The sequence below is a fragment of the Lissotriton helveticus genome, chromosome 2_1, assembly GCF_964261635.1.
Source record: "Lissotriton helveticus chromosome 2_1, aLisHel1.1, whole genome shotgun sequence".
Taxonomy (NCBI): domain Eukaryota; kingdom Metazoa; phylum Chordata; class Amphibia; order Caudata; family Salamandridae; genus Lissotriton; species Lissotriton helveticus.
In genome coordinates, this window is record NC_136059.1 from 280131491 (window position 1) to 280158113 (window position 26623).

General features: G+C 47.0%; 1 protein-coding gene across 4 annotated transcripts in view; it reads right to left on the reverse strand.

Moving 5' to 3' along the window:
* Positions 1 to 26623, reverse strand: part of MBD2 (methyl-CpG binding domain protein 2) — a 525750-nt gene that overhangs the window by 317724 nt on the left and 181403 nt on the right. For all 4 annotated transcript variants that reach the window (XM_078674814.1, XM_078674813.1, XM_078674815.1 and 1 more), the window contains 2 exons: positions 16850 to 16940; positions 14939 to 15116 (listed from right to left, as the gene is read on the reverse strand). In XM_078674814.1, the coding sequence (XP_078530940.1) occupies positions 14939 to 15116; positions 16850 to 16940 (269 nt within the window). The remainder of the gene's footprint in view (positions 1 to 14938; positions 15117 to 16849; positions 16941 to 26623) is intronic.

Sequence of the window (26623 nt, forward strand, 5' to 3'; positions counted from 1 at the left end):
TCTTTTCGGTTCCCCTCTTAAACATAGGGCTCCCATTGATTTCGCTGGTTGTTGCACTGTCGTCCACTGTGCTTCCTAACAGGTGCTTACCATTGAAGAAGGTGTTGAGAATATTGGCCTGGCCTTCATTCTTGAAGCCTGAAATTGGCAGTCAGGTGTGCCTTCTCAGGTTTGTCCCTGCCATCATCTGTCGGTTTGCAGTGTACGCAGCGTCCAGTGCAGATTTTAGATGAGTGTTAGCGATGTTCTTTCCCTTCCTCAGCGTCTCATTATCTCCAGTAGAAAATATGTCTGAGATTTCTCCTCCTCCAACTGGACCCCATATTTGTCTGATGCTCTCTTTGTTATGTGGTTGCACAAGGAGCGCAGGCCTCAACAGGTTTGTGTCTATTCCCTCCGCAGGGCATTCGCCATTGAGGTCCTACCATTACGCCTTGAGAAACTCAGATCCTTCAATTTCCAGAAACAGACCTTGAGACTCTGGGTGTCCTCGTAGCTGTCATTTGAGGCTCCGATTCCCTTGGGTTGCTCTCCTCTTGTGCGCGTTCTGTGGAAGGTTTTGATGGGATGTGAAAATCTTGAGAGATGTCAAAATCCTTTTTGGATTGCAGCCATTTCTTCTGCTCTATCTCGAGAATGCTTTGGTGTTGAGTGTGGATGCCGATCTCTTCCGGCATCAAGGTCTCGGCTGCCGGTGCTTTAGCTGCCCCCTGTCTTAGTTTACTCGTGACTTCTATCATCCTTTGACACCGGAGCGTTTTCTGAGTTTCATCCGCCTGCAGTGTCCTTGGTGTGGGACCAGAGTGGCTCCTTCCACCTTGGCTTGCCTTCAGTGGGCGAGAATTTTGGGGCGTAGGAAGTCTTTGGGCACTCTGCTTTTTTGTGTTACCTGCAGCTGTGTTTCTGTGTTTTACGTGCTCCCACCCAATGCCAATTTCCTTTTCAAATTCCGAGCCCTCTCCCATGGCTCCTTTGGCGATATTGTCCTCCTCCTTGCTAGACAATCAAAGGTCTCATCTACTGAGTTTCCTTCTGTCCTTGCATGGCACAGTGTTCCTGCCTTTGCTTCTCTCTTACTCTGTGTTCTGGGCGTAAACTCTGAGCAAGCTTTGCAGTCCTCATGTTGGGATCTTGCTGTAGATAAAGACTGCATACCCGGCGATTGTCCTTTTTGGCAAACTTGTGTTGACACTACAGGCAGAAACGGAAGTGTATGTTCTCCATGTCACTCGTAACCGGGGGCCCACTGCCCATGCATTCTCTGGCCCTCTTTCGCCAATTATCCTCGTACTCCTATCCAAAGTTGATAAATGCTGCCCCCTCCACCCCCGATCCAGACCTCTTTCCAGTATTGATGCTTTCACCTCTGGATAATCGGCTTTGCTTTCCACAAACCTTCATTGTATTCTTCTTCTTCTTTCAATGATTGGAGAGCCTTCATAGATGCTTCCAGACCCAACTGCGGAAAACAAAGAAAGTGAAGATGGCGCCCACACATGGAGGCTACCGGTTCTGTACACCAAATTCCTGGGACAGAACGTTTCTCTCATTATCCTATGGCGTTTTTTTTTTGAGCTGTAGAAATTTATCTACAAACTGTACATAAAATATTTAGAGTGACGGTGTCCTGTCTCTTGTGTATTTTGAATAAGTCATTTTGTGCCTTGTTCTAACTGATACTCTGGGTTGTGGAGTATCTTACCCTGAGTGGCACCTACCAGAATTGATAAAATGTGAAGAGGTGACAGCTAATTTGTACCTATATCTGATAACACCTTCTTTGAAGTGCGACACTATATCCACCACTACAGTGTGTGGTTCTCTTGTCTCTTCCCTCTCTCCTCTCCTTTTTAATTTGTACCTGACCCCCCTCATCCGGTCTTTACGAAGCAGCAAGGTCACCACATTTAACTATGCGGATGACATTCAGCTGATCTTTGATATCAACCCATCAGAACAATCTGTTTATAATTTTCAGTCCACCCTGTGTCACATCAGTGACTGGATGGGGGCAAACCACCTCAAACTTAACCCCGATAAGACCGAGCTGGTTCTTATCGGGGGTGCCTCTAACCCGTAGAGGTCTTACTTCTGGCCAACAAGTTTGGGTTTCCCCCCCCCCCCTCCCTACTAACTCAGCAAAAAGTCTTGGGGTGATCATCAGCAACGATCTCTCGATGAAGCCCCAGATCAATGCTGTAGTTTCTTCCAGTTTTTTTCATTTACATAAAATCCGTAAAATTGCCCGCTTCCTCACTACTGATGCCCTCACCCTGACCCTTTTGGCTTTGGTTATTTCTAGAATAGACTACGCCAATTCCCTCTATGCTGGCATTCCCACCTATCAACTGAATCGACTACAGCTGGTTCAGAATCAGGCTGCACGGTTAATTTCCATCAGCCCAGGCATCAGCATGTGCGTCCCCTGCTGAAGACCCTCCACTGGCTCCCGGTAGCAGAACGCTGTTATTTTAAACTAGGCTGTATCATCTTCAAAGCCCTAGCTGGTCTTGGCCAGTTATTCATCTCTTCTTTACTTCACCATTATGCTCCCTCCCGCAACCTTCGCTCTTCCCACTTGACCCTACTTAAGACCTCTGCTTTTAAACACAAGAAACATGGAGGGCTTAAGATTCTCCTTCTTAGCCCCATCCTTTTGGAATGCACTCCCCTCAGAATTTAGGTTTACTGTCTCCTACACCCAACTTTAGGTCCCTTCTTAAAACCCATCTGTTCCGTAAAGCACACAACTGAGTCCCCTCCTGATCTGCTATCACATGCTCACAGCGCCAAGAAACCGTCAGGTGTTAGTTGCGCTTTACAAATACTTTTACATAACATGTGTGGCAGTCTGCACTCAATTCTTCAGATTTGGGAGCTTGCATCCAAGGACTTATCACGTCCCTTGGCTGGCTGTTTCCGTGCTACAAAGACAAGGAGCTGGAATTCTAATTACATCACAGAACTTGTCCTTTGTTAATGTTAAGACTTTTTGAAATATAACTTGTGCTTTTGAGGAAATAAATCACGGTTGAATTATTCAATCTTGTTCTGTATACCAAATTCCTCTGACAGAACGTTTCCCTCATTATCCTATGGTGTGTTTTTTTTTTCTGTAGAAATGTATCTACACACTGTACATGAAATATTTAGAGTGCCAGGGTCCTGTCTCTTGGCCACCGGGGAAGGTGTCTGATGTCAGAAGACAACTCTGCAGCTGTACATGCCAAGAACAGATGCATACTGGTAAGTGGCATTTTCCGTTCGAGGCATACGAGCTGTAGATTAGACTATATAGCAGTTTTCCTCCTTAGCGGTGGCAACCTGTATCCGTTGCAGTGGTCTAAAAAAGTGTTCTCAATACAGCCTGGCCCACACCCGCTTTTTGCTTTGCTTGCACATCTACACAATAGTGTTTAGTGAAAGTGTGTGGTGTAGCCCAAGTTGGTGCTGTACAGATGTCATCTAGGGGAATGTTCGCTAAGAAAGCAATAGAAGCCCCTAGTTAGCGTGTGGAATGAGCTCTAGGGGGAATGGTTAGCGTGCCTTGAGCTTGGAGATAGCATATTTGGATACACTTAACAATACATCTTGCAATTCCTGTTTTTGAAATGGGATTGCCATTATGAGGTGTGAGAAAGATACAAAGAGTTGTCTAGTCTTTCTAAAAGGTTTAGTTCTTTCTATGTAGTATAGTAACACCCTTTTGACATCTAGTGTGTGAAGAGCACGTTCTACCACTGAGTCTGGTTGAGGGAAAAAACGGGGAGTTCAACAGACCGATTAAGGTGGATGGCAGAAACTACCTTTGGTAGAAATTTTGGGTTAGGTCGAAGAACCACTTTACTACGATGCATTTGCAAAAATGGTTCTTGTCTGGTTAATGCCTGGAGTTCACTAACTCTTCTGAGGGATGTGATAGCTACCAGGAAGGCTACCTTCCAAGTGAGGAATTGTAATTCACGTTTGTGTAGAGGTTCAAATGGGGAACCCATGAGCCTGGTAAGGACAATATTGAGGTTCCAGGCTGGGGAAGGTGGAACTCTAGGTGAAATTATTCTTTTAAGTCCTTTCATAAACGCTTTGATAACAGGAACTCGAAATAAAGAAAAGTGTCGTCTGTTTTGGAGGTAAGCTGCTATTGCAGCTCCTTGTAGCCATTTAGATGTATTTGCCAAATTGGATGTATAATGATGAATCACGCACGATTTCATCGCGTGCGTTTACCACGCATATTTTACCCCGCAAAGTACATTATCTCGTCGCCTTTCACATCGAACGTTGTAGCAACATCAATGCGTTGATTGCTATTGCACAGTACATCACTTCGCAGGCCACGAAAACGTAAGCCGTAACAACGCGTTTTTATCATGCATCCATTTCATGCAATCCTACTTCCAAGAAAGCTCTCCTTTATAAGCATGACTACAAAGGTACAAAATTGGTGGGTGCGGTAATGTAGAATTCCTATTTCGCCTCTTCGGTATCTTGCGTCTTTCCTTCTTCCTAGCTTTTGGCACTTTATTCCGATTCAGATTATGCAAACAGATGAGCCGCCGTGCCCGCGTTGTCATCTCTAGCTGCAGGTAGTCGTCGGAGACCAGCTCTTTATGAGCCCGGACTGGGCGTCCCACAAGTCTGAGATGGGTTATATCTGAAGTACTCTTCTTCTCTGCGAAGTGATATGCCCTCGGCTCGTAATACAACAGCCTCTTCCATACATTCACCCTTCCCTCTGCTTCTGCTCTTCTCCCGTCTCAGTGCATGCCCACCCCACACACTACTCCCATTGCCTATTCTGAAGCTCTTTCCTGCTCCCCATCCTGCTTCCCCAGACCCCTCTCCATTCACCTCTCATACCAGCTTCATCGCCTTCTCTACTTGGACACTCCTCACTCTCCTGCTCTTGCAGAACAGACTGTCCTCTTTATTTTCTTCAACTCACTCCTTTGCTCTTATTTCATCCTCGTTATTCCTTATTCTTTTAACTTATCCTTCCTTTTCTTTCTGTTTACCCTTCTTTTCTATCCTTGTGTTCTCTAATCCCCCTCCATTTCTCATCCATGTGCTACATTCCATAAGATTTTAGATTTTTTTTTCCGTGTTTGAGACTTTTCCGGGCCACATTTGTGAAAACTGTGGCCCTGACCTTTTCAGGACCTCCGATGCAAGAACAACGCATTTATGAGTTAAACCACAGCAAATAACATTTAGTGGTCAGGAGTTATGCACTCTACCTTTTCAAGATGCTCGAAAACCTCACATTCATTTAAAGTTCAGATAAGTGTGTTTATCTAAACCAGGGACACCCAGCACTTCAAAATTGTTCTATCGATGGCAGGACATACCTTTTTTGTCCAGCACTTGCTGTCTCACTCTTGTGTCGGAGATGAAAGGCTTAGTGGCAAGAATTGAACTGGTAAAGACCATAGATTGTACGAACATCTCAGCAGCAGGTGCATTAGCCTGCTATATTATCAGTTTAAGACCCGTTGAGTTAAAGCTGGGCTGAAATACATTTCTACTTATGCAAACAAAAATGAATGTGTCAGTCTTTAACGCAACTGGTGCTCATGTAAAGCGCTCTGATACCTGATATCTTCGGATATAGTTTGCGCTATATAAGAAAAACCTAAAGAGAGGACTTGAGAGGGAATACATGCATGCTCATCACCGCCCCAAAATTTGTCGTCTGTGCCTTAGTTCCTTCTAATTATATTAGCAGGCTCGGCCTTCTGAAAGCGCCTGGTGCGATGTAGAGTAACAGCACATGCTGCACAGAGCCGCCAGTTCGTTTAATGCTGTATTTATTACACTGCCTCTACCAGCGCTGTGCCAGCGTACTGTGTTGATGAAACTTGGCAAACGTATTTACCTGTGGCAATTTATGTGATGCTGCAAGATAAGAATAACATCACAGAATGGAGAAATTAAAACAAACTACAGATACACAGAATGTTTTTCTAAATGTAAATGGGCAATGGGAGGGCCGTGAGTCTACTTTGGGAGTGCCTCGCCCACCTTGTCCCCCTCTAGAACAGACCTGTGGAGTGCATGGCTTACTCCCAACAGCATTCACCCATCATCACAGTTGATTTCAGAATGGATGCATATAACCCTTTGAAACTATCCACCCACCCATCCACCATACACCCACCCATCATGCATCCATCCATTAACCATCCACCCATCCATCATGCATCCATCCATCATGCATGCATGCATCCACCAATCCATCCTGCATCCATCCACCATCCACCCATCCATCATGCATCCATCCACCCATCCACCCATTCATCTTGCATCCATCCACCCATCATGCATCCATCCACCCATCCACCCATCATGCATCCATCCACCCATCCATCATGCATCCATCCACCATCCATCCATCCATCCATCCATCCATCCACCCATCCATCCACCATCCATCCAGCATCCATCCAGCATCCATCCACCATCCACCCATCCATCCACCATGCATCCATCCACCATCCACCTATCCATCCACCCATCCATCCATCCATCCTGCATCCATCCACCCACCCACCCATCCATCATGCATCCATCCACCATCCACCCATCATGCATCCATCCACCATCCACCCATCATGCATCCATCCACCCTCCACCCATCATGCATCCATCCACCATCCACCCATCATGCATCCATCCACCCATCATGCATCCATCCACCCATCCATCCATCATGCATCCATCCACCCATCCATCATGCATCAATCCATCCATCATGCATCCATCCATCCACCTACCCGTCCAGCCACCCACCCACCCACCCACCCATCCACCATGCATCCATCCACCATGCATGCATCCATCCATCATGCATCCACCCATCCATCATGCATGCATCCATCCATCATCCATCCATCATGCATCCATCCATCCATCATGCATCCAACGATCCATCCATCCACCCACCATGCACCCACCCATCCATCCATCCATCCATCCATGCATGCACCCACCATGCACCCACCCATCCACCCACCCACCATGCACCCACCCACCCATCCACCCATCCACCCATCCATCCATCCACCCACCCAGCCACCCACCCAGCCACCCACCCAGCATCCATCCATCCACCATGCACCCACCCATCCATCCATTCATCCACCCACCCACCATGCACCCACCCACCCACCATGCACCCACCCATCCACCCACCCACCCACCCACCCATCCACCCACCCATCCACCCACCCACCATGCACCCATCCATCCATCCACCCACCCAGCCATCCATGAACCCACCCACCCACCCACCCACCCTTCCACCCATCCATCCATCCATCATGCACCCACCCATACATCCATCATGCACCCACCCACCCACCCATCCATCCATCCATCCATCATGAATCCATCCATCCATCCATCATGAATCCATCCATCATGCATCCACCACCCAGGCATCCATCCATTAATTTCTGTTTACACACCTAACACACGTTGTGTTTTTTACTAATTAATTGCATTGCGTGCTAATTGTAAGTTTACACGTGTTTTGTTTGTGATTTATTGAGCACATTTTGTTTCTCATTATGTCACAGTAACTGTTTCGGGACGCCTGCTACCCCATCCCAGCGATGCTAGTAATTCGTGACACATGAATCCAGTCCCTATTCGTCATACATCCTTAAGTGCTAAATGTCATTAAAAAGTGTCCGTGCTTCCTTAAAGTGCAATTGTTCCAGGGAAGGTAAACTCATCCCAAAGTTATAGTGGCATTCTCCGACCCTGGGAAATTGATTAAGTATACAATCTAATACATCCTCCACTGCTCATAAAAAAAAAACTTTTCAGCCCAACTTTACACGTTCTGTTTGTGATTTATTGCGCACGTTTTGTTTCGCATTATGTCACAGTAACTATTTCGGGACAGATGCTACCCCATCCCAGCGATGCAAATCGCCAGCGATGTATAAGTAGCTGCGTTGTTGTAGCATGCGTCCCGAAAGCATGTGTTGTAACGCCGACCGCGATGTAAAAGTCGCGTTGCGATTGCAGCGCGAACTAATACATTCGTTGTAACAGGTATTTCCCTGCCCAATTACGTAGTTGTAGATGCAAGAGATAACAGATAATGTTTGAATGGAAGCATCTAGTGGATTGCTTTTGTTATGTGTACAATAAACAAATTGTTTCCACTTTGCTGCATAGCATGCTCTTGTGGTAGGATGTCTAGCTTGTTTGATGACATTCATACAATCTGGTGGGAGATTGAGGTAGCCAAACTCTAGGACCTCAGGAGCCAGATCGAACGATTGAGTTGACTCGGATCTGGATGTCTCATTTATCCATGGTTCACAGTAAGAAGTTTGGGTGAGAGGCACTGATTTTGATGCAGAACTACTGATAGTTCCAAGAGGGTTGTGAATCATGGTTGTCGGCCCATGTAGGAGCAACTAGGATCATTGTGAGGGAATGCTGTTTGAGTTTCCAAACCACTAACGGAATGAGCGGGAGAGGCGGAAAAGCGTAAGCAAATTTTCCTGACCAGTTCATCCATAGCGCATTGCCTTTAGACAATGGGTGTGGATACCTGGAGGCGAAATTTGGGCATTTTGCGTTGTGATGTGTGGCGAACAGATCTATGTCTGGGTGTCCCCACATTTGAAAGAATGGAGGAAGAACTTGAGGATGATGCTCCCATTTGTGGATATGTTGTGTGTGTCGACTGAGCAGATCCGCGGTCTGATTGTGTACTCCCTAAAGATGTTCCGCGAGGAGGTATATCTTTTGAGGAATAGCCCATCTCGTATAGTTTGCGCTAACCGTGAAAGTTGGAGAGTGTGTGTCCCCCCCTGCTTTTAAATTTAATACATTGCTGTCATGTTGTCTGTACGTATTAGGACAGCTTTGCCTAGTGGCAAAAGTTGGAAAGACGTTAGTGTTAAAAAGATTGCAAGTAACTCCAGGTGATTTATGTGGAGTTGTTTCTGTCGAGGGCTCCCAAAAGCCCTGAACAATTTGACTTTGTAGATTAGCTCTCCAACCGGTGAGCGACGCGCCTGTTAGTACTATCTGTGGAACCGGGTAGAGGAACAGCCGCCCTTTGGAAAGGTTTTGTGCATTCCACCACAGCAGAGAGTGATGTGTGCGGCCGTCCACCAACACCAGATCGGTCAGCTGACCTTGAGCCTGGTTCCACTGATGTGCTAAGCATTCCTGCAAGGGGCGCATTTGGAGTCTTGCATAAGGGACGATGAGGAGGCAAGAAGCAGTCATTCAGATTAACTCCATAAACACTTGAGCTGGCAATGAGTGTTGAGGCCGAAATTGTAATATTAGAGCCTGTATGGAGTGAATCCTGCCGGGACTGGAGTATGCTAGAGCTTTTGAGGTGTCTAGAGTAGCCCCTAGATACTGGATGGCTGAAGGCGAGACCTGTCTAGGTTTAATGTGAAACCTAATCCGTGAAGTAGATGGATAGTTTTGTGTATGTGCTGTACACAACTGTTGTGAGATTTGGCTTTTATGAGCCGGTCGTCCAGATAAGGGAACACATGGATGTGTTGCCTTTTTAAGTGATCCGCTACCACTGCAAGGCATTTGCTGAAGACTCTGGGTGCCGTGGTTACTCCGAATGGAAGGAATTTGAATTGATAATGTTGTCCATCCACCATGAACCTGAGATACTTTTTGGGAAAGGGATGAATAGGAATATGAAAGTAGGCGTCCTTCAGATCCAGAGTGGAGAGGAAGTTGCCTTGTTGAAGTAGTGGAAGCACCTGTTGGAAAGGAAACAAGTGGAAGTGGTCTGATAGGATGTAGACGTTTAGATGTCTGAGGTCTAATATTGGCCTGAGAGAGCAATCTTTTTTTGAATCAGAAAGTAGAGTGAATAAACCCGTGTGCCCTGTTGGGGAAAGGGGACTGATTCTATTGTGTTTTCGCGCAGTAGAGAGAATTTCCTGGTTGAGGAGAGTCAAATGTTCTGCGGATATTGGACGGTGTTTGGGAGGAATGTGTGGGGGACTGGATGTAAGTTCTAGGCGGTAACTATACTGGATTATCGGTCTTACACACCTGTCTGTAGTGATGGAATTCCAGACAGGTAGGAACTGTTAAAGGCGTCCCCTGGCAGGTGTGGAATGGTCGGGGGAAGCGCAGGGAAGTCACTGCTTGGTGGTAAGGGAGCTGCAGGTGTTGTAACCCCGGATCCCTGCCCTTGTTGTTGTTACCTCTGTAACCTCCCCTAAAGTATCCTTTGGAAAGAAAACTCTGATTGGGACTTTTGTAGAATGAGGTTGGGTGCTCTGGTGTGTTGGATTTAGAACCAGACCTATAAAAGGAGTGTCCAAAGGAGCCTCTATAAGAAGATAACTGGCTCCCATAGACTTGGCAGCTTCCGTGTCCTGTTGCATGTTTTCTAAAGATGTGTCCATGGCAGGGCCAAATAGGTGTTCTTGGTAGAAGGGTTGATTAAGGATACTGGTTTGCACACCTCTTGTTTAAATCCATATATCCTGAGCCAAGCATGCCTGCGTAATAATACGCTAGTATTGACTGCGCGGGACGCGGTGTCCACTGCTGTTTGATTGATGTGTTTGTGATTAATTTGTCTTCCTGTATGAGGTCCTTGGCCTGATCTTTGTATTGTTCTGGTAGGTGTTGAATGAGCTTCTCCAGCTCATCATAGTGCGCCCTATCATACCTTGCCAAGAGAGCTTGTGTGTTGGCTATTTTCCAATAGTTTGCCGCTTGAGATGCCATACGGTTGCCTGATGCATCTAATAATTTGGATTCTTTATCCGGGGCGGGGTGGCACCTGAACACTGAGAGTTGGCCCTTTTACGTGCATTAGCTACCACCAGGGAATCTAAAGGAAGCTGACCCTTAATGTATATGGGGTCATTGGGAGCTGCTTTGTATTTTTTGTCTTTCATTGGGTTAAGAAACCTAGTCCTAACAGGGTCTTTAAACACATCTGGTGATTGCTTAATTAGACCGTTCAACACTGGTAGGACGTGTGTGGTTTTTTGTGGCTGAGCAAAAGTTTCTAAGAGAAAATCCACTTCTACAGGGTCTGAATGTAAATTTACTCCATGATATGATGCAGTCCTATTGATTACTTCAGCAAAACCTACATTATCGTCTAGTGGGGATGGCTTAGAGTGATAAAGATCTGGGTCTGTTAAGTCAGAATCTGTCTGTATTATAGTCTGTCCATGGATCTGGCTCTTGTGAGGGATCATCATTATCATCATTATTTTGTTGTGGGACTGTATGATCATCCCCTTGTCTGCAGCAGTCTCCATCATCACTATCCTCTGGTTGTAAACATGGAAAGGTCTGTCCTGGAGAAGGTACCGGAGAGATCAGTAAATTGGGATCTATAGGTGGAGGAGAAGGTGTAGGGTGTGGAGAGGTGTTAGTGCCCATGTCCATTTTATTAGCAGGAACTGGTGTGTTTTGCAAATGGCCCAGTTTCATCTTTTTAGGTTGTGTGGACAGAATATGACCAGTCTTTGGATAAATATAAATTGTTTTCTGGTTTGGATTTGGTACAAAATGTTCTTCGGATCCGGTGTTTCTCGGTGCCGAAGATTTCTCCCTATGAGGAGTCTTAGACTGTTTAGGCATAGGGACAGCATCTGGTATGGAAGATTTTTCCCGCTCCGAAGACTTCAGTGGAGGCTGTTTCTGCTCCGTAGTTTTTTGTTTTGGTTGTTTAGGAGTCGAAGGTCTATCCTTGGATTGGTTTGAGGTTTGCAGTGTCGAAGTTTTCTCTTCATGCTTCGATTCCGGGAGTTTATCCTTGGACTGTTTCGGTGCCAATGGAGGACGGCGTGGAGTATCAGAGGGCTTGGACTTCGGTGAATGTAGGCTAATAACTCTTTTTGAGATATCATCCTGGACTGCTGCTGCTAGTTTTTTTACTCTGACTGCACCGAGGTCCGCTAACTAGACCTCAATGCCAGGTATAGTTTGACTAGCTTGTCCACAATTGGCATAGGTTAACTTACTTATAAGTCCCTAGTAAATGGTATAAGGAGATAGATAGCCTCTGGGAGGTACCTGTAACTTATGTGTAATGGTAAAAGACTCTTAATCCTCTTTCGCTGCATTGTTTCTTAGAAATACTATGGGATTGCTTACAAGAGCTGTAGCAAGATAGATGCTGTTTAATTCACCTGATACAATCTGACACCTTACGGTTCAGAGTTTATAAGGTGTGATAAATAGGATTTTACAAGTATTATTCCTATATTGGGGGATAGCAGGCAGATTTCAATGATTTTTGCACCACAAACTGTGTGTCTCAATAAATCAATAAATAGTGAGCCCTGTGCTCCAGTTAATTTCCTGTTGGTTTGACCTGCTGAAATTAATGAAGAGTGCAAGCTTCATTGTACCTGCTAATTACCTAGTCAAATATACATTGCAGCCCTTACAATTGAGATCCCTATGCAAACAGGTGTTCGCGCAGTGATCACAAATTACCATGGCACTTGTAGAAAGTAACCCTTGGTGTCAGTAATCCATCATAAATGCATATATGACTGCAGTTGTATTCTGATGGAATAGCGAACTCACAGGGTAAGCTATTCATCGTCTGAAAGTTCTGTGCATCTTATGTCACTTTACTCATTGTAAGCAAAAGTGTAGTAACCAGCTAAGCAGACTATTTGGTTTAAAAAATCCCATAAAGGGACCTGTAGAGCTGTTCAAAGCTAACAGCATATTGAAAACCATAAAATTGCACCCGTCCATACACTTCATCATCCAACACACTACGCACTTGATGCATTCCATAACAAAATAAATGCACCTTGTGGTCATCATGCACGACATGGAAACACTTTTCACATAGGATAAAAACAAAAGCTACTTCCTTCCAACCACACACCCTACAGGCTGTAACATGCCGCTTGAGTAGGCAGGCACTTCAGTGCCCCAGAAAGAGGTGTTAAGCACTCTATAAATGCTGCAATACAATACACTGCAGTACCCAGGGCCTGTACGTTCAAGTTTCCCACGTGGACTGCATCACTTCGTGTCACCAAGAGCGTGGTAAAGCAAGACTGCCAGTGCTGCCCACTGCTGGCTGACAGAGCAGTTTTAGCACTGCTGCCTCAACGTTGACAATTAAAGTAATGACGAAGCCCAGACCTTCCTTTTTGATATTTATAATTCACCTTTTAGGTAGGCCTATCTGTATATTAAAAAGTATGATTTGTTTTTATGTGACCTAACAGTAAATTACCCCAAAAAAATGTTTGCAGTAAAAAGGCTAGTAGCCCTATTGCGGAGTACAGGATTACACGACAACTCTTCTGTGCTAATTTCTGGACTGGACAACTAAAGTTGGTACCTTCAAGTTATCAAAAGAACAGTTACATTAAACCAGACAGGATGCCCAGGTTCAATTTAATGCAACATTTAAGTAAACGGTAACGTTAGAAAGTTACCACTCCCTGGCCCAAGTTTATCAGTGCCCGTTTAAGCTTACTGGTCATGAGACAGTCTTCTACCCTCCTGGGGGAGGGGTGAAGAACTCTCAGGAAGTGACACAAAGGGCCTGCTGTTGGCATAGGTTTTACCTCTCCCTGGCCGGAAGCCCAAACAGGGTATGAGGCCAAGAAGCGAGCTTCAAATTGAAAACTGCCTTTGTAAGACAAATGGTGGACACACACAAAAGGAGATCCTATTTTGTTCTAGTTGACATGTTGGCATCGGGGACATAGAAGAGAAACAGTTACAAAACCAGTTTCCCCATGGGTGTGTAACTCGTTGGTAGCCACACCTCTAGGGTGGACTACCAAGAACGAAACCCTGAGAGAGGGTTCAGCCTTCTTGGGAGCGGGCAGAATGTTGTATTCTGGAAAAGCTAGATGCCATTAAATTTAATCTCCAGATGTCCAATACACATGCCTAGCTGGAGTTAGCTTGGCCTCAGTTGCAGGAAGACGCTGGGGCTGCAGGGTGGGAGGCAGGGGGTGGGGGGGGGGGAGGGAATCCAATAACTGGCCTCTTTAGCCACCTTGGGGTCAGAGGGGCTTGGAGTAGTTGATACAAGAAAGGACAGCCTTCAAGCTATATATTTTTACTAGTAAATGCAATATGTTGCTGACAGGCTTTGCTCCCATTCAATTCTTAGGTCCTTCTAGACTTTCTGGTTCCAGTCCCAGCAGCCCATTCTTGGTCCCAGGCACAGCGTGGTCCTCATGTAAACTTGATGGTATAGGGAAGGATAGCTAAAGCTTACAGCTTTGCCCACCAGAGAATAGAATCTATGCTAGTAGCGAAGCGACTGTAGCAGCTACGAAATGCAGGGTTGCCTCAATGAAGCTTTTGGTGCCGAAACAAACAACTTCATCGGTGCTAGACGCAAAGGTAAAAGTCAAAAAGTAAAACCTTTGAGCAGGGTGATCCACTTGGGAGTATTAGTGAGTGTGTTTTCTTGACTTTAAAATTGTTTGTTACACTCGACAACATTTCATGGGGGGGGTTTCTGCTACTTGGGTCATAGCTACAGGGGGCGGAGACCTTTGTTTATACCTAAACCTGGGTATGCTTATTAAGTTGGTATGGTGCCCCCTTCCCAAATTAACAACCCATTTTATGACATGGACATTATGTTTATAATAAATTGCACTCTTTAAAACGTGCTTCATTAGTTTCCCTTAATATAGAAGTTATAAAAAATTTATTTGGACAGAATGGGTGATGTCAAATATCTACAGAGTGATGTTCTTTTGTGAACAGAAAGGATAATTAGCAAAACGTTATAGTTAGCGATTCGTACTTATTCAAAACATTATCTAAAAGACTGCAACCTGTAAGAGAATCTGTATTAAAAGATGTCAATTCACATTTTCTTACTGTATGTTCTTTGTTATACATGAGATGTTAAACCATGTTTTTTTATTTCTTTTTTAAATAATTTCTTTTTTTATTTTCTTACTTAATATCCTCATCTGTGACAAGGAACGCTTTGCAAAGTGGTTGAGTTGTGTTAAGCCACACAGCTGGATTCTTTTCCACTGCAGCAGAGAGTTGCCCTGTGATGGGTGCAGAACTGGTATGTAAAGCGCTGGCAATAGCAGATAGGAGAGTCTCCTCATTGTTACCGGGGCCCACCCCTACAAAAAAAATGTAGACACATTAGTTACTTCTGTCTTCTGGGATGATTAAACGTCTAAACTATTTGCAATAAAACTAAAGCACAAAATATAATTATGACAAACTCAATTTGGTATGACTAGTGACCACCACTCCACAGCAAAAGGAAACTGAAAAAATCAAACGTGAACTGATGAATTTGCACATCACCAGCTCAGTACCTAGCAGCAGTAACAGTGTGAAAGTATATTTTACTTCCCTATCAAATAAACTCAACAGCTTCAATGGTGACAACTTTCCAAAACCTACCTGCATGTCCAGCTGGCTTATGATGCATTCTCAAACCTCAAGGAAGATCCTAATTGACAACCACTACCTACAAAGAATCAACATTATGAACCTATCGGCATCCATTTAATACAGTTTCCGCCTATAAGTACAGCCATTAGCAGTAGACTGAAGGCAGCGTGGGACTGAGAAAGGCTTACTCCAAGGTTTCTGAACGTCTGCTTAATATATAGAGAATCTACCGAGGGTTGCACCACCATTAATTGGACCACATACCACATGCTGCCTAAGAAATCAACAATAAATACAAAGAAGTTACACTTTACCATGTCATACAAGTGTTGGGTGTGCAGGACACTGGAAAATGAAATAAAACTGAGCAAGTTGCCCGAAAGGCTACCTGTCTGCCATAAGGTAATTTATACATGGCTTCATAGTTAGATCAGAGAGTCATGTCTGAATAGCACCTTGCTTCCCTTGATGAAATAGAACTACCTTAAAGGCCTGAACAAAACCACACTAATGAACAGAAGGTATTGCATCTCTGCAGGACAGACTGAAAAGTTGAATCACTTAAACCCGCAAGAAAATGTACCAAAATCTTCTTCCTTGCGGTCGCGGTTTTATTTTTATGAATACAATAGTATGTAAAGTAATGTTCATGTTGAAATTAATCGGCAAATAAAAATCACTTGTGCTAATGGTGGTTATTAAAAGGCTGGTGGGCTTTGTAGGAAGTTTAAAATCATGAATTTGTAGTGGCTTTTGCTTTCCATAACTCATACACTAAGTTAATTGGTCTAATAAAAAGAGTCCTTTGATTAGAGGTGCATACGACGCTGAATGTTTGCCCATGGCAGCGTTCCTCGGTTTTGGAGTGCGTAGACAGTAGTGTAGCACATTTAACAGGTTCATTATTTTGGGGGGGGGGGGGGAGGAGGTGCTGGGGGAGGGGATAGAACAATGTATAGGTGCTAATTGAGAATATGCTGTCCTATATCCTTTTATGTTCAGTGTTTTATATTAATTACTAAGAATCCTCATTAGGATATACAAAAAGTTTACATTAATAATTATAATTAATTTCAATACGAAAGGAGCGTAATAAAGAATGCATTAATGGATTGGTTAGAGTTATAGGAGACAGAAATTGTGAGAAATCGCAAATAATGACTTTAGGAGCAGACATTTACTTCTGGTGGCATCTAAACATAAAGCTCAATTTCCCATGCCATTGTGCCTACTCTGAATCCAAACTAAATATACACTCTTCTAATTCCATGTATGCTCTTGCACCTATTGCATTCTTTGCCTGCAGTGTATGATTACATGTAACAATTTTAAAAAGTTTCAAAATCACAAATCTATTACTAACTTATGTTTTTCTATTTATCAATTTGTATACTTAAAATATTAACTGTACACAGTCTCATGAGAACAGATGGATACTGCTTAAGAGACCTACCTTGAAGACCTTTCGGTAACTCCATAGTCTTTAAAATCTGTTCCGTTACATCGGATGCACTCAACCCTTGTAATCTCTTCTCCCAAAACAGCTGAGAGAGAATATAGACAAATCACATTTACTGTGAAATAAGGGGAAAAAACACAACATTGATAAAAACAAAGCTGAAGTTGAGTGCAACAGGAGACCACATTTTATGTAAAGGTGTAAGTTTAAGCTATAAATGACAAGCATTGGAATAACTAAAAGATCATGGCATCAGACTGTCTTCATACCATGGCAGCTATCAAGTGTCATCCAGTTTGCAGATTCCAGATGTTTGTGTTACAAAGAGATTCAGGCTATAGATATTGCAGTTTTAAGTTTATGTTACAAATCTTGACTTTAATTTAGAGGGACTTAAAGAATGACTGCGCTGCAGAATATAATTTTATACGCAATATTTAACTGCAGGATACATCTGCTGATTGCTACAGTGCGGTTTCCCGATTTGACAGGCATTGGGTCAAGTGGATTTTGTTAGAGTCTCGTTGAGTTTACTGTTCGATGTGAAAAGTCCATTCAATATTGTGGTGATGCCTCAACCATTTGTGTGTGTAGGAGGCTGGCTTAGTTTATGGTGCGCACTTATTTAAGCGAAGCACCTTGCACTAATCCAGACAACCCTTATGGTGATTTTAGTGGTCTTAGACATTCATACAAAGCTCTGTAAGTGGTAGCTATGGAGGGCAGCCTTAAGACTTCCCCAGAAGGAGTGCTATGCAGCTTGTTTTACCAATACTAATCATGTAGGGTTGGCCAAACGAAAAAGAACCACACATTGTAGTTATAAAAATTGTAATATTTATTATACACACTCACTAACACACTACTATATCTCCTACTCGGAGATCTAAACACGAATACTTCAATTGTAAACAGATGAGACACCACAAAACACAGTGGTCTACATGGGGGAGACAAAACCATCTACTAAAAAAGTGGAATGCGAACTGCTAGCTCGAAGTCCGGACTTGGTCCAGGAGATTCAGAGTGGCTGGGAACACAAGGAACCACCCTAGGTAAGTACTCAGGAGGCTGTGTGAATCGTGGAAACACAGTCATATGTCTGATGGAAGCAAACCGGAAAGTCGCAGTTGCCATTTTGAAGAAGGACCCTTCCAAGTGGACCCTGAGGAAACCCCGTAGAAGACAGAAGGTTGAAGAGACACCCCACCTGCTGATACCCCAGGAATTAGGATACCTACAGCAGGGAGCTGGGTGCATTGCTGCATGGTGAAATCGGAAACCGCCGTAGACCACAAACGAGGACTTCAGGAAAGATGCGGCTGGAGAAGACTATGGAATCTGAGGGTGAATTCCTGAAGTAAAGAACCTGCAAGCAGAGAGGACAGAGTCTATGCCACTCAGAGGTGACCAGGAGGCATGGAAAAGCAATTTCCACCGATGTCGGATGGTTGAGAAGAGTTGACGGAGACCTTGTTGCTGCAGCTGTGGGGACCAGGCGGCACTGAGGAAGACCAAGAGCCGTGCACGAGCTGTCCCACGTTGGAAGTCGAGAACCAGGGGGTCGGTGTCTAGTGGGAGCACCAACAAGCCTTGGCAGCTGCAACAGGGATGGAAAGCGAAGGATCAATGTTGGGACCAGCAAGGTCCATGAAATCCATCACAAGCAGGAGAGTCAGAGCTGGCCCCTAACAAGTAGGGGAGCCCAGTGGAGCACAAGAAGACCAGCGAGATGACCCACAGGCCAAAGGCACAGGAGTCGCAATAGGACCTCGAGCAGCTCAACAAAGATAAAGGCCCACAGTGCAGAGGATGCGGTGAGGACGCGGATCTTGGCAGGAAGAGATGCTGGAGGATGGAGCTTCTTGTAGCCAGAAGTTCTCTGAAGTACAGATCCAACAAATCTTGGCAACGGCAAGTAGACGCAATGCACAGGGGTTCGGTCCCAGCTGTTCCGACTAGGAATACCGCCTCAAAATTGCAGAGAGGACCAGTCAGGCCTCAAGAGAGTTGCAGAACCACTACATTTGCTGCGGAGCCTTTCGAAGTCCGTGGGATGTCAGGAGCAGCAGACTGGTCAGCTTCATTGTGGTGCCTGCAGATGCAGGGGAGTGACTTTCACTCCAAGGGAGATTACTTTTGGTGTCCTTGAAGCCCACAGGTCTGTTGAAGATCCTGGAAGAAGCACAGACACAGATGAAGAAGACGACTTGCAGAAGAGCAAGAGCAAGAGCAGCAGAAATCTTCCCTGATGCAGGCTTGGTTCCAGGCACAGCCCAGAGAAGTTCAAGTGTCCAGGCGGTCAAAAATTGATGTGGTTTCAGGCTGGAGTCTTGTCTCGCAACAGATAGGCCCTTGAATACTCTAGGAAAGGAGTTAGGATGACTCGGGGGCCCTCATTGAGGAAGGGCTGGACAGAGAGGAGGATATTCCCATGTTCTTTGTCCAGTTTCGCACCAGAGTGGGAACCAAGGGCTCCACGAACTGGCTCAAACCAGAGTTTAAGGAGTGCATCAAATGTGCCCTTTACACAGTATGGAGGCGCAAGTGCCCCCACTCCCGCCCAATACATGAAGTCTAGTTTGGGAGGTGGTCACAACTCCGAGACAGGAAACCTATTGTTCTACCTTCCCCTGCTCGAACTCAGCAGGGCAAGAGCAGTATTTTGCTCCCAGACCCTGAAAGGCTGTTACCGGGAGCACTGGGGGTTTCCTGCAGGAGCCCCGCAGTGCATGAAATCATACCTCCAAAACCAGTGATGTCTGGGTATGATTCCAACATGTTTGATACCAAACATGCCCAGGTTCAGCTCAGCCACTACATAGTTAGCCATTGCGTAGTGAAAATGGCCACTATATATCAAAATGGCTGTCTCTCCTTACACCTGGAGAATCAAACCCAAGGATTGTAGGGGTGTCCTGTACATAAAGGGGCACCCTCAAACTTCTAACCCAGAACCCTGCCTTCAGGATTGAAAGGCCTGCCTTAGAGGTGACTTTTAGGTTTTAAGTGTAGTGACCTCAGATATAAGAAAATGTATATCTGTCTAAGTGATGCTAGCACCAACTTACACAGGCTGCAACAGCGGCCCTGTGTTTGCAGTTTGAGTGATCTCTCATGGTTGGCTCAAAACATGCTGCAGCCCATGGGGGTCCCCTGGGTTCCTTAGTACCATATACTAGGTGTTAGACCTAGGAAACCTAGACTACATAGGGTAGCCTGGCACAGAGCGGGGAGGCGCCAAAACCCCCAAGGCTGGCGTGTAATGCTTAACAACCACTCCAAGTAACTCAATGACTCAACACTAAAATAAAGACTCCACACCAGTTCTTAGAAAAATACGGTTCGTACTTTATAAAAATTGCATCTGTTTTCTTTGTGGTTCTGAATAATTGCTTCACTTTAAGTACAACCCTTTACAATTTGGTACAGTATGATCACATTTCATATTCTTACATCACCATCCCGAACATTTCCCTGTCACAATACAAGGTAACTTGCCTCTCCCCCTGCCTTATGAGAGTGGAACAATATTTAATGCACAAGGGTTATTCAATTTGAAGCTTTCTTCACGATAGTTGGTCAATACATTACCCCAGGCGTGCAGGGACACACACAGGCTAAAAGATCATTAACTCTGTTGGTACTTTTCACAGCTGCACCACTAGAAAAGAATAAGTAGGTTAGAATTTCACTTCCTTTAACCCTACTTAAATTCCCCTCCTTCTAGAATAAGATTTGGACAGCTCTAGTAGCACGCTAATGCCTGGTTTGTTCTCTTCTTCATACCACCCTGAACTCCTACTGCAGCCTGGTTCTCTCGGGCTTCTACCAGACTGTTCACTAATTATGGTTCGTTACTCCCCACGTTTAGCTTTCCCTTCTGTTTATTTGGCAGTTCAATAGTTACTCAGTTCCATTGTGAAGGTTGTTTATTCGTATGTCATTAGGCACTTTAAAGTCATCAATGGTCTGGGAAATGAGCTCTGGCCACGTCTGACACCCTCCAAAGTTTGGCTTCCCTTGGTGCTGCCTCCGCCCTCTGCCCGCACAAGACCCAGCTTACTTTAACTCTGCTGAAGTCTCGATCTGCCGCTGCACTGGGGAAACGGTTGGGAGTGGTCTGGGTTCCCCGTCGCCGGCTCGCTCGGATCAGCTGTCTTCTCCCTCGATGCTGTGGAGGTGCGGCACAGCGCCCGCTGCTCTCACCTCAGCCGCGGGGATCACCACAGGAAGTCCCGCCTTCGCCCGGCCTCTTTCGACGTGGACCCGCCTTCTTCCCGGTCGCTGACGATATCTCCGGACGGACGCTCCTCCTCTCACCCGGCCTCTTCCAACGCTGGTCCGCCTCCTCTCACGACGTCAGCGCGGAACAGCTGGGCCTCCGCTCCATCAACGCCGCTTCAGGGACGACAAAGTGCGATGGCCAACTTCTGTCAGGTTAGCTGCCGCAGTCTCCGCCGCTCTTCCCACAGCGAGGTGGTCTCACCAGGCTGCGCTCACAGCTCGCTTGGTCCTTTCTCCTGCAGCGCCACCAATGGGGTAGAACGAGTTTACTTTTGGTCGGGGGGGGGTTCTGAGGTGTGCTCAATCCCCCGCTGCTCTCTGGTTTCACACCGTTAGGTTTTTCAGTGCTTCTAAGGTGCTAAAATAGATTTCTGGTGCACAAATGGATCTCTGCCTCAGTGGGGTTCGGTCAGCTCAAGAGTGGTCACATCCAAGCAGGTTCACAGCCGGCCCACGGGTCGATCTTGTCCCCACCAGTGCACAGCCCTCCTCCTGTATTTGCCTCCCTCCTCACTGGTCACTACTGTTGTTACACAAAATGGCCGCTCTGTCACCGGCCTTTTATAAGCTAGCCTCTGACCATCAGAACCTACTAGGAGGTTCCAGAACTTTCCCCATGAAGTCCAATGGGGTGACCTCACGCGGTGACAGTTGTGACAGTTACTGGGCACCATTTTAGGCGGCCCTAGATTTTCAAGAGGCTGACTAAGCCTCAGAGGTAAGCAAAGAAAAACATCATAGCCAAGGAACACCCAGTCCCCTGTCAACATTGAAAAAGAATCCTGGTAGACCCAAGAAAAGAAGGAAACATCAGGAAGCCAAGGGAGACAAAAATAAATAATAATTGGTAGGACACTCCCAGAGGCAGACAGGTCTAACACGCGTCCCCCCCAGCTGAAAGTGGGGAGAGCTACCCAACGCCTTGGGAGTTCTCTTCACTAAGGCGGAAATACCTAGAGAGACCGTCTGCGTTGGCGTGGTCCACTCCAGGCCGATGTTCCACCCGGAAGTCCATTCCCTGTAGGGAGATAGACCATCTCAACAACTTGGGATTTTCCCCCTTCATTTGCATCAGCCAACGAAGGGGTCGGTGGTCGGTCTGTACCAGGAAGTGCGAGCCAAACAGGTATGGTCGCAGCTTTTTCAGTGCCCAGACCACCGCAAAGGCTTCCCTTTCAATTGCACTCCACTTCTGTTCCCTGGGGAGTAGTCTCCTGGATAGGAAGACCACGGGTTGATCCAAGCCCTCATCATTTAGTTGCGATAACACTGCCCCAATGCCATGTTCTGATGCATCTGTTTGGACAATGAACTCTCTGGAAAAATCAGGTGCCCTAAGTATTGGAGCAGTATAAAATGCTTGTTTCAAAGTCACAAAGGCTCGCTGACAAGCCTCCGTCCAGACTACCCGTCGGGGTTGTTTCTTAGAAGTAAGTTCAGTGAGGGGGGCCACAATGGTGCCATACCCCTTCACGAAGCGACGGTAGTATCCAGTGAGGCCCAGGAAGGCTCGGACCTCAGTTTGAGTCTTGGGGGGCTCCCAGGCCATGATAGCCTCGATCTTCGTCTGGAGGGGCTGCACCGTTCCCCTGCCCACCAAGTGGCCTAGGTAAACCACCGACCCCTGCCCAATCTGACACTTGCTGGCCTTGATTGTCAAGCCAGCCTGCTTCAGGGCCTGGAGAACGGCTTGCAAATGTTGCAAATGGTCCTCCCAACTGCTACTGAATACAGCAATGTCATCCAGATAAGCAGCAGAGAAAGCCTCCATTCCAGAGAGGACCTCGTTCACCAGTCGCTGAAACGTGGCAGGAGCAATCTTGAGCCCAAAGGGCATCACACAGAACTGGTAGTGACCCTCAGGCGTGGAGAAGGCTGACCTTTCCTTTGCTCCATCAGTAAGGGAAATCTGCCAGTACCCTGAAGTAAGGTCAAAGGTAGTCAAGTATTGGGCAGCTCCCAGCCGGTCAATGAGTTCATCCGCCCTTGGGATCGGATGAGCATCAGTCTTTGTTACTGAATTCAGTCCTCGGTAATCCACACAGAATCTCAATTCGGGTGTAAATGTAGGTGTACTTATATAGCGCAAACCTGTCACCCAAAGGGCATCCTGGCGCTTGCTTAGGGAACCCGTCCTGGTATTCCTCTGTGAGAAACCCCGGCAGGGTGTCCACAAGGTGAAAGCCAGGCATCCCGCCGCGAGGGGCCATAGTGGAGATTAAGCAAGCTATTGCCCAGAGTTGCAGAGTGTGACCCCGTGATTCGAGTAGGCACCGGAGCGAGAATTGTCGAGTCCGTGGAATTTTTGAGCCCGAGACCCGCCGAGGCGGGGAATCGAACCCTGGTCCACGGTCGATCTCAGCTTCCGGGTCTGCCGCCTCTAACCACTGAGCCACGCTTCTCCACTACGGGTGTGGCGCCCGGCGGGGCAGCTTTTGGTACCAAAACCACCGGACTGGACCGAGGGCTACTGGAAGGTTCGATCACTCCTAGCTCCAGCATCTTAGCGACTTCGCCATGGATGCTGGCCTTCACCTTGTCTGACAGCCGGTAGATCTTAGACTTCACTGGTGGGCTGTCTCCTGTGTCCACATCATGGGTACACAGGTGGGTTCTTCCCGGGACAAGGGAGAACAGTGAGGAAAATTGCTCCAGGATCTGGCGGCAATCTCTCTGCTGTTCAGGAGTCAGGGATGGTGAGAGAATTACTCCCTCCACCGACCCATCCTTTTATTGAGACGAGAAAAGATCAGGGAGAGGCTCGCTTTCCTCTCTCTTCCTCTGCTCCATCGGTCACCATCATTAAGACGACCTCGGGCCTCTCATGGTGTGGTTTGAGGCGATTAGCATGAAGCACCCGGGGGGGTTGTCTCGGGGTCTTAAGGTCCACCAAGTAAGTGGCCTTACCCTTTTTCTCCAATACCTCAAAGGGGCCTGTCCAGCGATCCTGGAGGGCATTTAGCTCTCCAGGTTCCATCACCCACACTTTTTGTCCAGGCTCCAGTTCCACTGGGTGAGCATTGCGGTCATACCACTCTTTCATTACAGCTTGGCTGGCTTCCAAGTTGTCAGAAGCTTGCTTCCACAACTTGGCCATTTGGCTCCGGAAGGCCAGCATGTAGCTCACCACGTCCTGGGGAAGCTTCCTGGGAGTCTTTTCCCATCCGTCCTTCACCAGACTGAGAGGTCCCCGTACAGGGTGCCCATACAGAAGTTCGAAGGGGCTGAAGCCCACTCCCTTCTGAGGCACTTCCCTGTAGGAAAACAAGAGACAGGGTAGGAGGACGTCCCATTTCCTCCGCAGGCTCTCAGGCAGACTTCTTATCATGCCTTTCAGGGTTTTATTAAACCTTTCCACAAGACCATTGGTCTGTGGGTGGTAAGGAGTGGTAAACCGGTAGGTGACACCACACTCCTTCCACATAGCCCGCATGTAAGCTGATAGGAAGTTGGCCCCCCTGTCGGACACAACCTCCTTGGGGAAACCCACTCGGGTGAAGATCCCCATCAGGGCCCTTGCCACTGCAGGTGCAGTGATGGTCCTCAGAGGAATTGCCTCTGGGTACCGGGTGGCATGATCCACCAGTACCAGGATGAACCGGTGACCAGCTGAAGTTGGTGGATCCAATGGCCCTACAATGTCGATGCCCACCCTTTCAAAGGGGGTGCTAACGACAGGAAGTGGTTCCAGGGGAGCTTTCAGCTTCACCCCTGTTTTCCCACTGGCTTGGCAAGTCACACACGTCCGACAGTAGGTATCAGACGCCACTCTCATCCGAGGCCAGTAAAAGTGGGGGACAAGCCGGGTAAAGGTCTTGTCCTGACCCAAGTGACCTGCCAAGGGTATCTCATGAGCCAGTTCTAGAAGAAAGGCTCTAAAACATTGAGGGACCACCAAGGCCCGGGATGAACCATGTCCGGGTGCCTTGGGCTCACTGTAGAGGAGTCCATCCTCCCAGTAAATCTGGTAGTTCCCTACAACGTTCCCTGCTGCCTGGGCTTTGGCCTGTTGCCGCAGCCCCTCAAGAGTAGGATACTCCTTCTGTGCTTTGCAGAATTCCTCCCTGGAAGGACCTCCCTCCACATGCCACTCAGCAGGAATGGGTAGGTTCTCCAAGGAAGTAACATTCTCCTCCGTGGACTCCAGATCCACCTCCGCAGGTGGCCTATCTATCTCACGAGGTAGAGATGTTGAGGCAGGTTCCTCCTGCCTACTGTCCTTCTCTTCTCTGGCAGCGGGCTAGGCCATTGTTCCAGGCTCCAGCATAAGCGAACTCCCCCTCCGGGTAGTCGCGGACCTTGTGCTGACACAGGCCCAGTCAGGTGTACCCAGCATCTCAGAATGAGTCTGGTATTCCACCTCCCTCCAAGCATTGTGCTCCATGTCATTTCCTAACAGGCAATCAACAGGCACGGCAGGGCTTACGGCAACTCGAAGTGAACCTGCAACCCCTCCCCACTCAAAGGGAACCTCGGCCACGGGATAGTGGACCAATCTGCTGTCAGCCATCACAGCGGGATGGAGTACATTTGGGATGACCTGCTCTGGAGACACCAGTTGACTTCTCACCATAGTCATACTGGCTCCTGTGTCTCTCAGAGCCTCCCCTCTATGGCCATTGATGGTGACCAATTGCTCATACTTGGTAGTATTTGAGGGCAATTGGGTCTTTGGAACCATCTCCTTATCTCCAAGGGACACTAAAGCGACACCCGCCCGCTCCCCCCCTTACCCAGAGGCATCTCCTCACCGAGCACTACACTAGTTATTCCCGGGGCTTTTCCTCCAGTGGGAGGGGGTGGTCTTTTTGGGCATCTCACGTCTCCTTTATAGTGTCCCACACCACCACACTCTAAGCAATGGACAACCCTTGGCTGCTGGCTTTGGCCAGGATTAGGGTTTCGGGGTGGGATAGCCTTAGGGATGAATCCTCTGCCCCTTCCTTGAGAAGTATTTTGTGGACCTTTTGAGAACTCCCACTTATTATCCCCCACCTCTTTCTTCTGGGGGGCGCCCTGTCCAGACTTCTGGGAATCCCCTCCAGTCCCCTTCGAGGACACCCGGGTACTAGCCCAGATATCAGCCTCCTCAGCAAGCTTCCTGGGGCTGGTCAGCTTACTGTCCACCAGGTGTTGACGCAGCTCGGGAAAACATTTCTCGAGTAGGTGTTCCTTGAGTATGAGGTCATATAAACCCTCATAGTCCCCTACCTCGCTGCCTTTCACCCAACCCTCCAAGGCCTTTTTTGCGTAATCAAGGAAATCCACCCAATTCTGTGTGCCTAGTTTGTGGCTACTCCTAAATTTCTGCCTATACTTCTCGGGAGTTAGTCCAAACTTTCTTATCAGCAACACTTTCATTGTAGGGTAGTGGGTTTGCTCATCCCGCTCCAGGGCCAACAAGGTATCCCTGCCAGCAGGTGGCATGTACTTATACAGCCCACCCCCCCAGTGGGTTTCCAAGATCCCATGGGCCCTTAA